Source organism: Nelumbo nucifera, chromosome 1 (assembly GCF_055504915.1).
Source record: "Nelumbo nucifera cultivar China Antique chromosome 1, China Antique-T2T, whole genome shotgun sequence".
NCBI classification, from domain to species: domain Eukaryota; kingdom Viridiplantae; phylum Streptophyta; class Magnoliopsida; order Proteales; family Nelumbonaceae; genus Nelumbo; species Nelumbo nucifera.
Window position 1 is genome coordinate 20,434,109 of NC_142649.1, and position 17,562 is coordinate 20,451,670.

Here is a 17,562-nt window from a genome sequence, read left to right on the forward strand (position 1 = left end):
TTCAGTCATTATAACAGCTCAGTAATTAGTCCAACACCATCCAAGGCAAACTTTAGAGTAGTATACTATCAATCCGACTACAACCCATACAGTCTAACAATCCAGCATCCAAACGAATGTATAGAACCAAGGAATAAGGCCTTCACACCATTGGCCAAAAAACAAAAAAAAACAAGAACACATACCCTGTCCAGCACCTGTACGAAGGTGCCAACCAGAAACTGACTTCACAGCATCAAACAGAGAAGAAAGGGAGTCTCTTTTTGCATCGCCCTTCTTCGACTAGGGTTTCCTTGATATTACGACCAAGGAAGAACCCAAAGGAAGAGCTGCAAGTAGTTTGCTAGGGTTTCTCTGTCTTCCACGTCCAAGAAATCAAAGAAGGAAAAGAGGACGAAGCAGGTTCAAATAGGAGAGACCGACATTCTTTTATAGCCCAAAACCACTTCTGGCTGCCGCCGGTTCATTATTTATATTAACTTAATATAAAAAGAATGGAGATTACAAGTATGTCCCTGGCGGCACTCCCTAGAAACAAACTAATAAGAAAGAAAGAAAATAACTAACTGACAGCATCTTAAGCTGACAACCCACTAACAGCAACTATAAAATAGCAATTAAATGATCCTCACAACAACATCTATCAAAAAAATTTGTAAGGTGCCAGCCAGCTGGTTGATAAGGTCTCTTGCTGGTCATAGCGGAGACTTGGGATCAAATCCCGCCTGCACCTGGGTTGGGGGGGGGGGCGGAGTTATGGGTTGGGGGATGGGCTACCCCCCGTTATGTAGCCCTTTCAAATGATACAAAAAAAAACTTAAAAAAAACAAAAAAAGTTGTTGCATTAGTGTTTTATGAGACCTTTGGTGGGCCGCTTTGTTTTGGCAATTTTTTTGGATAAACTTCATTCATTGGTAACCATGTGCTAACTTGTTTTCTGTTTGATGGTTGTATTGGAATATTGACATGATGACTTCTGTACATAGCCACACAAGTTCCACCCATGGTTGTGTGGAGAAGCCATCTTGAATAATTTGTGGTTTGATAATAGATGGTTGGATTATGTATTGTATTCTTAAATTCCACAATGTTCCATATATAAATCTAATTGTTTTCTCTCTCTCTCTCTAATTACTCAGAACCTTCTCAGATATGCAGCTTTTTGGCTGGACTTTTTTACTCGTGCTTGATTAAGAGGGTGTTGGTTGTAGCTCCCAAAACACTTCTCTCTCATTGGATCAAAGAGCTATCATCTGTGGGGCTTGCTCAGAAAACAAGAGAGTAATGCTATTTTACTTTAACTTGTCTTCCTCTTGCTGATATATATTGCTAGATCTTATAGAATTTTTTCTATCATCTGTATTCATTTATTGATTGCTTGCCCTTTTCATGCAGGTACTTTGGAGCTTGTGCAAAGCTGCGTGAATACGAGCTTCAATATATACTGCAGGTTTTAATTTTCTTCCTAGCAGACTCAAAGATAAAAGTTGATAAATAATAATAGCATCAAGTCATCTCTGCCATAGTCCTAACTTTGGGATCGGCTACATGAATCCATTCCTGCCTTTGTATCCTATACATGAGAATAGTAAAGTACTTGTGAAAATATGTGCTATTGTCTCTTTTATATCCTGTGGAAGGCTAACTGTTGCTTGTGCAAGTGATTCTACTTATGCTGTTGGCGTCATTTATTCTGCATGCTTGTATGAATTTAATGTTAAGCATGCTATTTTGATTTTCAATTCCTTGTATCATGCTTGTTAATTTCTCCAGTCCAATTTTAGGATGACACTCACCAAATCTGCTTGCCTCTCTTATAGGACAAAGGTGTTCTTCTGACAACATATGATATTGTGAGGAATAATACAAAATCCTTAATTGGGGACAACCACTTTCATGATGACAGAAGTGAGGACAACATTACATGGGACTACATTATACTTGATGAGGTAGCTACCAGATGTATGTGGCAGTTTGGTAGCCAGCCATAGTCACATGCTCTATTTTTTTATCTAATTTCTTTACTTTTGCATATCTTGAGTAACTATTTCTATATGTACAACAAGGTTCAAAATTTTGATATGATACACCCTATATCAGGCGTATCTTATTGTATCTCCAATACACCTATTTAAAGATGTTTTTACTAAACTGTGTTTTTTTAATGATTAAAAATATAAAGTTTCTTCACTAGGGCCATTCACTGGTTGAGAACAGTGGACTTCTTTCATACTTTTTCCTTTGATGATATTTGGAGAAACTGGATAGCAGTGGCTAACAGCCATACAAGGAAGGACAGGGAATCTGCAATGTGGATCCCTCTGCCTGAAGGATGGGTAAAGCTGAACTTTGATGGCAGCAGCCAAGGAAACCCAGGCCCATCGGGGATAGGAGGGGTGCTGAGAGATACGGAGAGAAACATCTTAGCCTTGTTTTCAGGCCCTGTGGGAATAGGAGACTCTAATAGAGCTGAGATTTTAGCGGCGGAACAAGGTATTCAGATTGCAGAAGAACTAGGAGTTCAGCAATTGGTAGTTGAAGGAGACTGTAAGATTGTCGTGGGATGGCTGACAGACCCAGCTTCAGCTATGTGGTGACACAAATTTATTGAGGAAAGTCAACTGGCTCACAAGAAACATGACTGTTACCTCTCTTTGGGTGGGAAGATCAGCAAATACCTTAGTGGATGGGTTAGCTAAGCAGGGGGCTTCAAGGGAACATTTATTTTGGTCTGCTCTGTAATTTTACTTCGGGCTATTTCTGTTTTAATTTGATGTAATACTTTATTAGAAGAGGTAACAGCTCGTGCCTCTTTCTGGGTTTCCTGTATTGCCTTATTATTTCTGGTTTAATAATTTGTTTTCATGTATAAAAAAATGATTAAAAATATAAAATAGGTGAAATCCTGAATTTTTGAAAGAAGACCAATAAAAAATACAAGGTTCATAGTGTCAATACACCCTTTCTGCCATGTTGGGGTGTATCGATATTTTGAACTTCGATGTAGACAACTTTATCTACTTTTTGCCTTTTTTAGTATATAATACAATAAGTGGTTGTATATGCCAATGAACTTTTTATTCTCTATCCTTGTTAGGTTGTCATGGTGGTCAATGGAGGTTTTTTATAATTGTGTTTCAGTTTCACTTTTACATTCTAATATCATTGGAATTTTTTCATCTACGTCTAGGTGAATATTTGGAAGGACCATAATTTTCTTTTATATTTAATCAAATGAAACTTTATTGGTTATTTTTATTGATTTGATTTTCCCTTCTCCTTGATTTATTTACCACATAAGGGACATCTGATAAAGAACCCCAGTACCCAAAGGGCCAGAAGTTTGCTTGAGATACCTAGTGCTCACCGTATCATTATTAGTGGGACACCGCTGCAAAACAATCTGAAGGTGCTTTTATTTTTACACTTTTATATTATGATTTATGAAACCCATATATACAATGCTACAGATTCTTTGATGCTTTTTATTGCTATCAAGTAGGAACTTTGGGCTTTGTTCAACTTCTGTTGCCCTGAACTTTTGGGTGATAAGAAAGAGTAAGTTCTATATCATGCTTGGTTATCTTTTGCTGACATAGTACTTTCATGGCATTGAATTTTGAAGTCTTTTCAGGTTTAAGGAAAGATATGAACAAAAAATTCTTCGTGGGAATGAAAAAAATGCTTCTAGTAGGGAAAAACGTATTGGTTCTACAGTTGCAAAGGTATTGATTTATTATTAGGAAGTTGGCTTATTTGGAGCTGGGTGGCATGATATTGTGTTAATGAATTTGTTGATCAACAGTTTCTTCTGTTTTGTTTGTATTTATTAAGGTGGTGTTTGGAACTGTAGTATTGCACTCCCATTTTGACTCAATGTAAATGCAACATAGGTGATTTGACTTAAAGTATGAAATATGCATTTGGTTGGGCAGATTTAACTTCAAATGGTTACACCACATTTTGCACTGGGTTATGTGCATGGGCAATAGGAATGGCATCGGGGTGGGGATCATGCTACCGGTCCCCGATCCTGATTTTGAAATAAATCCTCGTCCATGACCCCGATCCCTGACGGGGATAAAAGTTGTCCTCCATCCTCATCCCCAATGGAGATGGGTTCCTCGTGGGGACCTAAATCCCCCAAAATTGTTAATTAACAGTATTTTTTGAAAAATAAATTTACTTACAATAAAGGAAAATTTTAAAATATAAATAATATTCTAAATTTATTTCGATATATATATGTATATATATATATATATAATATAAATAATATCATATATAAAGAAATAAATAATATATATCGGGGTTAAGCTGAGGCAAGGGCTTCATTCCCCCTCCCCAACCCCAACCCCGGCTGGGGATCCCTATTAATTCCCATCCGCAACCCCATTGGGCTGGGGAAGTCGGGTACACAACGAGGATGGGGAAAATTGCCATTGCTAATGGGCAAGTGGGGGAAAACGTTAGAAAGATATTTCTAGTATTTGGGGGGCATTCCCACTTCATCCTATCCTATGTGGTGCCTAATTGTCACAAGTGACTCCCTCACTGCACCAACAAGCACCTTCCACTAGGGGTGTCAATTGGATTGGATTTGGTCCAATCTGATCCAAGTCCAATGTGAGTCCATTACAAATGGACCAGGTCCAATCCAATCCATTGAATTATTTTGGACCATTTTGAACCGGTTCAATTCAATGTCTAGACTGTCCAATTTGTTCAAATTCGTTTTAATTTAGATTGGTTTCAACCCAAACCCAGTCCATTGACACCTATAATCTTATATTATATCAATGGATTGGATATTGGCTCAATCCAACCAAATCCAATATAAATTTATTATGGACCGACCAAGTCCACTCCAATCTAATAAATATTTTGGATTGGATTGGTCCATCCAATGTCTTATTGGTCCGCCCAATCCGTCTCCATCCAAATTGATTTTTGACTGGACGGAGTCCAATCCAAAACTGGTCCATTGACACCCTTACCTTCCACCGTGCCCTCAACATGCCTTCGGAGTGTCATCATGTGTGTCATGGGTGGACTATGCATGTATTTTGTATGAGAGGAATGGTAATGGCATTATTATAATTATCCAATATGATTTTTCACCATTTTGATGTTTCCTTCTGTCACTCCCCCAAAAGCTTAACTTGCTCTTTGAGGGGTAGGTAGTTGAGTGGTGCCAAGACTGTCTAAAGGTTAAGCACAAGGTTCCTTCAACACAAATTTGTGTGCTTGTCCTTGCCATTTTAATGCAATATAAAGTGCCTTTTTGACTAATTGGTGCACCTCCTTGTTGCCTTTTGTGTGGTGTTGCTTACTTTCATAGGCTTACTCGATCCAATTAGCGATGCACGGGGTATTGAAGCACATATTACAGTCAAGAATGGGAAAATGGAAAAAGATTCAAAGAAAAGTGGGGTAAAAAGGAGGGTGGAAAGCCTACAGGTTGAGACAAAACAAAATGAAGTCACAAAGGATGATGAAGACGTAAGATTTGATGCAAGCAACAAAGTGCTGAAGATGTGGGTGGAACATTTTAAAGACTGAAGGGATGAGAGATCCAACATATGGCGAAATTTCAAAAATTTCTCTCCCATGTGGGAATCACATTCAGAAAACTGCATTTTCAATGATCAATCTTGAACCCTAAACCAGACCAGATCTGAAACCAAAAGGTAGGAGAGGGATATACCTAATACAAAGTAGTAGTAACTCCCAATGAAGGTGTTCACGCCCAAGGAGATCTCCAAAGACTGCTCCCACTGAAGATGACACAATGTAGGGTGGAGCAGAATCAGCAGGGTGGTCCTTTAGCAAGAACCTGATTCTTCACCAAGAATCTGATGGAGGGCGAGTGAGCACGACTTCAGATAAGTTTTTCTCCAAAAACTAATATCAAGAACCTTTCTTGATCGCTCCTACAGGTGGAGATTGAACTGGCCATGGCGGCAGCAACAAGAGAAGGCAAGAGCAGAAGATGGTGTCAGTCCAACTGTAGCTGTCTTCTCTCTTGTATCAGTAATCTGATTGGGTGAATTGGGGTTCACCCTCCTCTATTTATAGCCATTAAGAGAGGTTCTCCTAATCCCATTAGGAGTTTCCTAATCCAAATCTTGTATTTGGATCTGGACTCTCTTTAAGAGATAAGGATAAACCCTTATCTTATTTGCAGATAAAGATCAACCCTCCTAATCTTATTACGAGTTTCCTAATCCAAATCTTTATTTGGATCTAGACTCTCTGAGTGGATAGGGATAACTCCTTATCCTATCTGCTGATCTAAATCCCAGAACCACCCATTCTTTAGTTAATCATATTAAATAAGTTCGAATTGGGCTTTAGGCCCATTAAGTCCATGTGCTCACCTATCCTCCAAATTGCTGCCTAGTTGGGTATCCTTGTATGGCGTGGGACCCAAACATTGATCTACACATCAGCCACATGGGTTCAGCCTAGCCTCTGTTACAAGGCCTGGCCGAATTCATTGTAGGAAACATTGAACCCCTAAGTCCATCACCATAGGGTCTTAATGGGCCCAACATTTACACTAAATGGTTCTTGGGTCAAGCCACCTTATAAAAACCCAAGGACTGTGGGCAGATGCAAGATTAACCCATCAGGTATTACCCTCAATGGTCTTACACTTAACCTCTCGGCCCATAATGATCAAACACTACCCGACAAGAGATGACCTCTTCCTCGGTTGCAAGGTACAATGCTGCACTATCTATTCACATGGATCTCGGGAATTAAAACCTTTTGCAAACATTTTGAAACCATAATATATATGTATATCTCTATATAAATATATTTTGCAATACAAATTTCAACGGTTGAAATCGGTTGCCGATAACTTTGGTTTCCATAAGAGAAAGTGCATCCCTGGTCATTCACTTTGTCCGACAAAGGGGCTGATCCTGTCATTATGATCACCTACTCAGATGAATTCTCGGATTGTCCCAACATACCCAGGTTTTGACCCCCTCTAAGGATCTCACCGATTGGCATATGAAAGACAGCCCAATCCGACACCTAGTGCAGTATCATAATCGAGTCTAGGGGTCAGGTGTAACATTCCAGTTTTGCCCATCTATCTCCAAGGTCCAGGGCAATATTGGAATTCTGGTCCGGTTCAGGGTTTCAAGAAAACCCACAGTGCATGTACCTCAGGTCTCACCCTGGTAACTGAGACAAGGTAGGTCAAACTGAACCGGATCCAATCCCAAAAAGAACGACCCAGGCCCATACCGACTCACTCAGAATGCTCTTGGGTGGTAAGAAGGACACACCTGCTCGTGACTATTCAAGTAACCACGTGACCTTAGAGAAGAGGGGCAAGCTAGTGGGTCGAACTTGTGGTCTATCATCTTCAAGTTCGCTCCCTCCTATTCTATTGAGAAGGAAACAAGTTTCAGGGGAGCAAACTTCATCTTTGCAGTGGCGACCTTGAAAAGACTATAGTGCGTCCAATGGTGACAGACCAAATCCTAGGTACTCTAGGGATAAAGTGGAAGATTCTGACGTTGAAGACGAAGGATGGGTTGACTACAGTGGTTCAGACGATGGAGACTCCATCGAAAATTCTTCGATAGGTAGTATTAATGACTACCAAAGAGAAAGGGGTGTGGTTTCAGAGGACCTGAACACAGGCATACTATTTTTGGAGGAAGAAGGCTCCAGAGATACAGATGGTTATGCACAGGGAAATTTCGGTGGTGAAGACATTGTAGACCTATGAGGAGAGAGTGTAGAAGTAGGAGAGAAAGCCTTTAACTTCATTAAAGGAAATCCAAACCTAAACCCACAACTCGAACAAGTGTTAAATGAAGGAATTGCCAAGTGTATCTGTAAGTTTGCTAAGACTACTCCAGTTGAGGAAGGGCTAAAAGGAATCCCTAGCGGTCAAAGAAAACAAAATGGTATTATAGCACCCATTGGCCACAATACGTCTATGAGAGTAGGCTTAAACCTACACTCTGAGCAGGAAAATATTGCTTCAGAAAAGCCTTTCACCTTGTTTCAACCCTTCCACTCCCCCCCCAAGTATGACAGTCAATTTGGTTTTTGATACTAATAAGGTGTCTGTGCCTTTAGCAGGTGTTCAAGCGTCCAACATCGGAACCGAGCCAAGAGCCTGTGTATATGACAATCAATTTGGTTTTTTATACTAATAAGGTGTCTGTGCCTTTAGTAGGTGTTCAAGCGTCCAACATCGGAACCGAGCCAAGAGCCTGTGTAAGCAAAGTTGGGGCAGTAGTAGATGATAAGGTAATTGTAAATGCTGTAGGAGAAGATGAGGAAGAGCAAGAGAGGCTAAGAGGAGAGATAATCTGGGAGCAAATAAGTGCTAGTTTTGAGCAGCTAAAGAGGAAGGAGGAACAACTGCCGCTAGGTATAGGGGAGGACAAAGAAAATGGAGAGGAAGGAAAGGGTAAGGAGTTACCAGACTTGGAACAAGAATACAGGAAGGAGATCCAAGATATAACAGGAGAAAAGATAGAAACCGTAGCATGATTTGTGGAGAAATTAGGCTGCAAACTGAAAAACCTGAATGTTCTAAAGGCCCTCATTAGAAATTCAGATGGTCCTAAAAAAACTAGAAAGAAAAAAAATTAAATGAATTTGAGAGACTGAAACTAGATGTGAAGGGGGATAAGGAATTTAGTGAGAGGGGGGAGAGAAGAAAAGGTAATAAGTAAGGTCTTCCAGCTTGGGCTTAATTTGAGGTGATTTCAAATGAAAATTCTGAGCTGGAATGTTAAAGGCTTGGGGAGTGCGAGGAAAAGAGTAGTAATAAAGGAGGTCATTAGGAAAGAAAACCTTGACATAGTAATAATACAGGAATCTAAGTTGGCAGAATTTGATAATAAATGGGCTAGAAGTCTTTGGAGATCTAGAGGTCTGAGTTGGGCCTGGTCACCCTCATGGGGAGCTTCAGGAGGGATTATAATTTTGTGGAGAAATGAGGTAGTACAAGGCAAGGAGGAACTAATAGGCAGATTCACAACTTCAATTAAATTCTGATAAGTAGAGGATGACTTTGAATGGGTCTTGACAAATGTCTATGGACCAAATGGCTATAGGGAAAGAAATGAGATGTGGGAAGAATTAGGTGACATAAGAGGGGTTATGGGAAGGGCCCTGGTGTATTGGAGGAGATTTTAATGTAATAAGATTCATAGGAGAGACAAATAACCAGAGACAGAGAATTAATACTAGCATGAGGAAGTTTAACCAATTTATCAATACCTTTGAGCTTAAGGAAATTCCTCTAGTACACCATAACTTCACCTAGTCCAATTTGCAAGTAAACCCAATTTGTTCTAAACTAGATAGATTCTTGTTTACCTTGGATTGGGAAGAACATTGGGGAGGACTAGTGTCCCGAGCATTACCTAGACTCACCTCTGACCACTGGCCAATTACCATCTGTAAGGAAGGAAGCTTCAGCCTAGGACCTACACCCTTTAGTTTTGAGAACATGTGGTTGTCCCATCCAGGGTTCCTAAAAAATGTGGAGGAGTAGTGGAGAGAAGGTAGGCCTAGAGCCAATTGGAAAGGAATGAGAGTACATAGGAAGTTATAGATACTAAAAGGAAAAATTAAGGAGTGGAACTTGACAGAGTTTGGGAGAATAGAAGAGAAGAAACAAGAAATGATTGATAGAATTGAAGGGCTAGATGAGAAGGAAACTCAAGGCACTTTGGAGGAGAGAGGCAGAGGACAGAGATGGGAGCTAAAAAAGCAGTTGGAAGACATTTTGTACAAAGAAGAAGTCAATTGGAGACAAAAATCCCGACACAAATGGATTAGAGAAGGGGATGGGAACACAATTTTTTCATGCCCTAGCTAATGGGAGAAGAAGCAAGGATCTTTGCAAATTGGAAATCGGAGGGGAAGTTATAGAGGATCAAAGAGAGATTGCAAGGAACTTTGCAGAGCACTTCAGAGTTGTGTTTCAAAGACCCCAAGGTGATAGAAGGATTGGACTGGCCAACCATTTGAGATGATTGCAAGAATTGGTTAGAAAGGAGGTTCGTTGGTTAGAAGGGGGCAGTGTTTTCTATGGATAGAACAAAAGCATCGGGGCGAGATGGATTCACCATGGCATTTTATCAGGACTGTTGGGACATATTAGAAGATGACCTTAAAGAAGTTTTCGATGAATTTTTTGACAGAGGAGTAATAAATCCTAGTATGAATGCCACATTCATTGCATTGGTGCCAAAAAGAGTTGGAGTGGTCCATCCAAAGGACTTCAGACCCATAAGCTTGGTGAATAGTCTGTATAAAGTCATAGCTAAGGTGTTATCTTTGAGGATAAAGAAATTGCTCCCTTCCATCATCTCTTCTAACCAAGGGGCTTTTGTTCAAAATAGACAAATAACAAATCAAGTTTTGATAGCAAATGAGTGCCTTGAAGAAATGAAAAGAATTGGAAGAAAGGGCATAGTTTGTAAATTGGATCTAAAAAAAGCCTATGATTTGGTGGATTGTTCCTTTTTGATGGAGGTTTTAAGTCACTTTGGATTCGGGGAGAGGTGGTGCAAATGGATCTGGGGTTGTATCCAAACATGTCATTACTCGATGCTCGTAAATGGATCGGTGGTGGATTTTTTTGAAGCAGAGCGTGGTATTAGACAAGGAGACCCTTTTTCTCCCTTTCTCTTCACCCTCATTGCAAATGTCTTGAGTAGTTTAATAACAAAAGCTGATACAAGTTAGCTACTAAGAGGTTGGAGAGTGGGGAGGGATAGGGTGTCGGTTACCCATTTACAATTTGCAGATGACACCCTTCTGTTTTGTGAAGGGGATGATGTGACATGGATTAGGAACCTAAAGTAGACAGTGCAGCTCTTTGCAAATTTATCCAACTTAAAAGTGAATTTCGAGAAGAGTTGCATTGCTGGTGTAAACATGGAGGATAGAGTTAGAAGTTTGTGCTGAAATCCTGGGATGCAATATCTCTCAATGGCCCTTAAGCTACCTAGGATTACCCTTAGGAGCCAACCCGAAGGACTCAAGCTTTTGGAATCCAGTTGTAGAAAAGGTGTCAAAGAAACTGGCATGTTGGAAAAAGGGCTACATCTCCCTAGGAGTAGGAGGTAGGATCGCCCTAATAAAGTCAACCCTAGCAAACCTCCCTGTGTACTATTATATGCCAGTTTTCAAGATGCCGGTGGGAGTAAGCAGGAGCATTGAGAAATTAATACGGGATTTCTTGTGGGAGCTAGGTGAAGAGAAAAGAGATCATAAGGTGTGCTGGGAGATAGTTAGTAGAGATATAAAGTATGGGGGTCTTGGAATAGGAAATATCCAAAAAAGAAATTTATCTCTACCAGGGAACTGGTTATGGAGAATGCCGAAAGAAGAGAAACTCTGGGCAAGGGTGGTGGTGAGCATACACGGGCTATTGGACAATGGATGGGATGCTGGTTCACTGCAACGGGCTACCAGAACTTCACCTTGGAAGGCCATACAAGCGATTCTACCTTGTTTCTTGCCTCTTGTAAGGTATGAACTCAATTCTGGCAACCTAATCAAATTCTGGGATCAAATTTGGTATGGGAATTCCCCTTTGAAGGACTTACCTCTTTGTATTCTTTATCATGTTTCAAGAATGAGCCCATTTCTACTTTCTTAGTCCCTTCTAACTCAACCAATGGCTCTGATTGGAACCTTGGCTTTAGAAGGGGATTAAGGGATTCAGAAATTGATAGTGTGCTCTCTTTAATCCAAAACCTTGAAGGAATTTTCTTTGATCCTGATAAGTTTGATGAAAGAATTTGGACACCTTCCTCTTTGGGTTTGTTCTCCTGTAACTCTTTCTTCAAAGTTTTAACCCAACCTCCCCTTAGTCCCCTTCAATCTTTTCCTGTTAAGGAGGTACGGTGCAAGCCTATCCCACCTAGGATTGTAGCTTTTTGTTGGGAAGTTATTCACAAAAGAAGAAATACTTTTGACTAGCTACGAAGGAAGAGGAAAAAGTGGTGCCTGACCCCACATTGGTGTGTTCTTTGTAAGGCTAATAGTGAGACTTGCTTTTATTTATTTATTGCTTGTTCATTTGTTGTTGGCATTTGGGAATGGCTTTTTTCCTTATTTGAATGCAGGTGGACACCTCCGGCTGACATTAAAAGTCTCTTTGACTCAACTTCCTGTCCATGCCTGAGGAAGATAGGTAACATAATGTGGAAGAGTGCTAGGGCGGCAATAATCTAGGTAGTGTGGGAAGAAAGAAACACAAGAATTTTTAGAGAAAAGGAAAGAACAAAAGAGGCATTGATTGAATCAATTCTGATTAGAGTGGCTCAATGGCTGAAATCCTTAGAAAGCTTTTCATATATATATCCATTGATGACATCATTAGAAACTGGACTCAAGGTAGTGGAAGACTCAAATGTCAACAAGCAGCCTGTTATTCCTATCTGGGCCCCTCCTGAAAGAGGATTCATAAAGCTTAACTTTGACAGAAGTAGCATGGGAAATCCAGGAAGGTCAGGAATTGGAGGTGTATTTAGGGATGAGGAGGGTAAAATGTGCGCATTATTCTCAGGCCCAGCAGGTGAAGGAGACTCACTAAGAGCGGAAGTAAGGGCAGTTATGGAAGGGGTGCAAAGGGCTAGAACCATGAATGTTAGAAAGCTAATCATTGAAGGAGATTCCAAACTGGTAGTGGCTTGGCTACTGGATGAGGAAAGTAGCATGTGGAAATACAATAATGAGAAGAAAAAATTCAGATGGATCACAAAGGACATGGAACTGAGAATACAATGGGTGAAAAGAACAGCTAATTCGATGGCTGATGCACTAGCCAAGCAAGGGGTTGGGAGAATTCAAACATTTTGGGTACAAATGTAATTTTTAATTATAATTAAAGTCTAAAGGGAGAGATAAGAGGGATTGTCTCTTTCCCACTTTGTCTTGTACACTTTCTTTTAAATTCAATGAAGTAATCAGTTATTCATAAAAAAAAATGAAGCACAACATGGGCTTGCCCATGCCCAGGAGACCAATGAAGCACTAGGCGATGAAACCATCGTAGAGAAAGCCCCGAAGAGCTGCACATCCAAATCAAGCAAGCATGACAAGTCGGTTGACAAGCTTGCTGCTTGCTACACGCATTCTTCGTTGCAAGGTAACAATTAGGGAGATGCATGATCGAGCGGAAGAGATCCATCTTAATGTTGAAACCATCGAGAGCTCCATGGTGGAGCTAGAAGCCTGCTTGAATGTCATCTTGAATGATGTCTAAGACGTCCTAAATGACATCATCAAGGAAGTCCTTGGCATGTCACCCTGGCAAGAGGGGAGCTCCTATCGATCTAACATACAAGACCAGGTTGACAAGATGAGAGCCGAGTGGTCAACATGGAAGAGAGCCATGCCTATGCTCATAGCCATTTAAGCATCAAGAGAGAGTGGATGGCCATGAAAGCTGCTATGGCCACCCCTACAGATATACAAGCAGAACTAGACGACATGAGAGGAGATATGATCCTTCTAAAGAGAGCAATGGCCAGCACACCTAGCCCTTCCACATCATTTGCCCCTGCTTGTGTGAAGGTTCGGGAGCCTACACCTTATGTCGACTCCTGAGATGTTTGAGAACCTGACAACTTCTTGTGGTAAATGGAGCAATATTGCCTTGTTGCTGGCATTGATGACACAACTCATGTTCGCATTGCAACTAGAGGTGTAAAATGGGCCGTGATGGGCCGGCACGACACGGCTTGCCTGCAACCCGCGCAAAGTGTGGGCCGTGCTGGGTCGGGCCACAGGTTCGACCTCGGGCGTGGGCCGAACCGGGCCAGACTTTTTTTTTTGTTTTGTTGTTTTTTTTGACATTTTTGAATTTTTTTTTATATTTCTTTTCTAAGTAAAACTAAAATATTTAACTTTCCTTTGGGAACTATTTGAAAAAATAAGAAATCTAACAAAGAAATGAAAAACATACTTAACCAAATAAGAAGTCAAAGAGACAGACTCAAAGTGAATAACAAATTGGAAAAATAGGAATTTTATTTCAATTAAATTTGAATGATACAAAGCATACAATGGTTGGATGAATGAAATATGAAAATTGGAGAATAGAATAAATTAATAAAATATAAAAAATACAATATAGTTACAAATTGAAAATAAAAAATTGTTATTAAAAATATCAAATAAATTAAATAAAATTAAAACAATATTTATAATAATTTGAAAAAATGCTATACAACTATCAAGTATACAAAAATATTGACTTCATCATTTTCTCCTATTCTTCTTGACTTTGATCATCTCTTTCAGGTGAAACATTAGGTGTAGTGTCATGCCTTCCTTTGTCTTGTAATCTATCTTCCGCATCTAGCCAATCTTTAAAGTAGATACACATCTCTAGACTTTCATCATTCATACAACTTCTCTTGTCGTTCAATACCCTAGTACCTACACCAAAACAAGAATTCGATGAATTGCAAACATTGGAGGGGTTATTAGATCACATGCCATGGTGGCGAGAATTGGATAATTTTTTGCCTGTTCACTCCACTAGGCTAAAATATCAAAATTATTTGTTCCCTCCGAAGTGAAGGAAGAATCACCTAAAGTAGAAAAATTTGCTTATAAATAAAAATTAAGTTCAGTAAATGAACTTGTTGTTGAGGCAATGGATTTCTACCTCTTATTAAATAAAAAAGTTTTTCTCTTCCACTACTGGACTCAAGTTAAGAAGTGGAAGATGCAGCTGTACAAGTTGTACAATTTTTATTATTCCCTGTTACTTCAAATTCATATAAATTATTCATTTCAAATAATAAATTATTAATTTCTTCTTTTTTATATCCAATTTTAATATTCATATTTTCACAATATGTTTCAAGTAAAATATCTAAACCATCTTTTCTAATCCTAGGATCTAATATTGTAACTAAGCAATAAAGAGGAGAAATATTCTCCCAATATTTTTTAAATTTATTTTCCATTATTTCAACAATACTTTTAAATTGTGGATTCTTTCTATATTTTGCAAAACAATCACTAATCATCATTAATTGATAAGTTCAATTGAACAACTAGTTGGGTAATAAATACCCGATAATTCATTAGTTGCATCATAAAAATGTTTTAAAAAACCTCTTATACAAATTGCCATTTCATGGTCTTCCTCAAATATAATATTAGGAGGCATTTTTTGCATTATAAAAATCACTAAGAATTTGTTTGTAAGAAATACAACTTTCTAATATAGCATAGGTAGAATTCCATCTATGTTTAACATCTAATATAAAATGTTTATATTTTAAACCATAATTTTAACATAAATATTTAAATTCTTGTTTTCTTGCTTCAGATAATACAATTTCTAATTTTAGAAATATGAGTAGAAGTAATATTTAAAGCCATCCTGAATACATAAATTTAAGATGTGACATGCACATCTGTTATGAAATAATTTACCATTTAAACATGGTTTTAATTGAGATTTTAAGATAATTATTGTTGAATCATTATTACTAGCATTATCAAAACTAATAGAAAATAATTTATTGTCAATTCTATAGGCATGTAAAGTATTTAAAATACTTGTAGCAAGTGCTGGGCCAGTATGTTGCCATTGAATCCTAGTAAAACTTAAAATTCTTTTATTTAAAAGCCAATTTTCATTAATAAAATGACTGGTAAACAAATATAATTTATGTTAAATTTATAAGTTCAAATATCAGAAGTAATTGCAACTTTAGAATTAAGATTTGATAATATATAAATTAAATTTTATTCATACGAATAAAAAATTTTTAAAGCATTTGATGTAATATTATTCCTAGAAACTTTTTTAAATTGTGGATTTATAGAATTACGTAACCGTTTTTCATGTTTAGTATCTTCAGTTTACAAAAATGGTTGTTCAACATGTACAATGTATTTTGCTAATTCTTACCTCATTTTTTCTCAAGAATAATTAAAAGTACCAAAACCCCCTGCCCAATTTGTGTGTGTGTTGTTTCACTCCCTTCTTCTTCTTCTTCTTCTTCTTTTCTTCTTTCTCATGGCTACGCAAATGTCTGCCCAAATGGCTAGTACCACCCTTGTTATAATAGCTAAAGTCTTTTCTACATTTTTGGAAAACAACTCTTTTTCCCTTGCCCTGAACCTTTTCTACTTCAAATATTTTCCAAATTGGGCTAATCAACTTAGTGACCTTCTTTTTCTTTCCCTTAGTATCAGTATTAGGGGTGGAAGTTCCATCAATATCAATAGCATCCATATCGATGCTAACACTATCATACTGTGACTGAATATCGTTGACATTGAACATGTTGGGGAATTGGTTTCAAGAGGAGCCAACCATTTTTTTTTAAATTCTAGAAAAAAATAAAGATTTATTTAATTGCACTTAACCTAGGTTGCCAGTTCGAAATCCTAACTTGATTTCAATGGTTGAAGCCTTTCAACTCCAAGAGTCCAAGCCTCCCAAATTGCTAACTTGAAATAGTTGAGCTGTTGAGCAAGCCTTCCTGTTGAAACTTCAATAAAGTTGAGAATTGGAGAATCAATGAATGTATGGGAGATTGAGAGATTGAGAGTTGAGAGAGTATGAGAACTAGAGAAGAGATTAAAGAGAGTTGTTGAACTGGTGTGATGAGAATGGTGGGGGATAGAGAGCTTTTTATAGTAATTGAAAATAATTCAATTGCCCAAAATAGCCTAAAAACTAGCCATTTTTTAGTTGTTGGGAGGGGTAATTTGGTCATTGTAAAGTTATTTATCACTTTACCCAAAATGCCCCCCAAACTAGCTATTATATAGCTGTTGGGGGGCATTTGTGTCATTCTTTCTCCCCCCAAAACCAAAATACATAAATGCCTCCTATATAGTTGTTTATACCCCCCCCAAAAAAAGAAAAAAAGCTGAATCGGGTGGGCCGAGTGTGGCTGTAGGCTGTGTTGCAGGCGACATGACATGTGCCGTGCCGTGTCGGCTCGTGGACCTGGAACCCTAGGCATAGCATGACCCAAACCATTGTGTCGAGCCTGGCATGGCCCATGTGTCATGCCGTACCGTGCTGTGCTGGGTTGCGGGCGGCACAACCTGATTTACACCTCTAATTGCAACCATGTATTTGACTGATATTGCTATACTATGGTGGTGTAGGCGATACCAAGACATGGAATGAGGCATGTGCACCATTAGCACATGGGCTGATTTCAAGAGAGAACTGAAGCGACAATTCTATTCGGAGAACGTGGAATACCTAGCCCAAAAAAAGTTGAAGTGACTCAACCACGGAGACTCACTCCCTGGAGATCTCGGACATGTTTGACAAGGAATTACTATTCAACTTCATGGATGGACTGAATTGGAGCTCCAATGCCGCAATGTGCTAGACCTTGCCATGGCAATGGCAGTGGCAAAGCAATTCACTGAGACAAGCTTGTCAGATTTAGAACCCCCAAGCCAATCAGCCCATGTGCCTCAAATTTGAGTGGGGGAGCAAATCAATCATGCCTTCCTTATGATTGCATGCCCAAGGAAGGATCCAAAGACTGCTCCCACTGAAGA

The 17,562-nt window shown here is 38.9% G+C and overlaps 1 protein-coding gene across 2 annotated transcripts in view; it reads left to right on the forward strand.

The window, feature by feature from the left end:
- The window catches only part of LOC104605848 (protein CHROMATIN REMODELING 24-like), an 84,769-nt gene that overhangs the window by 25,225 nt on the left and 41,982 nt on the right, over nucleotides 1-17,562 (forward strand). For both annotated transcript variants that reach the window (XM_010270783.3, XM_010270784.3), the window contains exons 2-7: nucleotides 1,151-1,281; nucleotides 1,396-1,450; nucleotides 1,821-1,949; nucleotides 3,302-3,409; nucleotides 3,503-3,558; nucleotides 3,635-3,725. In XM_010270783.3, the coding sequence (XP_010269085.1) occupies nucleotides 1,151-1,281; nucleotides 1,396-1,450; nucleotides 1,821-1,949; nucleotides 3,302-3,409; nucleotides 3,503-3,558; nucleotides 3,635-3,725 (570 nt within the window). The remainder of the gene's footprint in view (nucleotides 1-1,150; nucleotides 1,282-1,395; nucleotides 1,451-1,820; nucleotides 1,950-3,301; nucleotides 3,410-3,502; nucleotides 3,559-3,634; nucleotides 3,726-17,562) is intronic.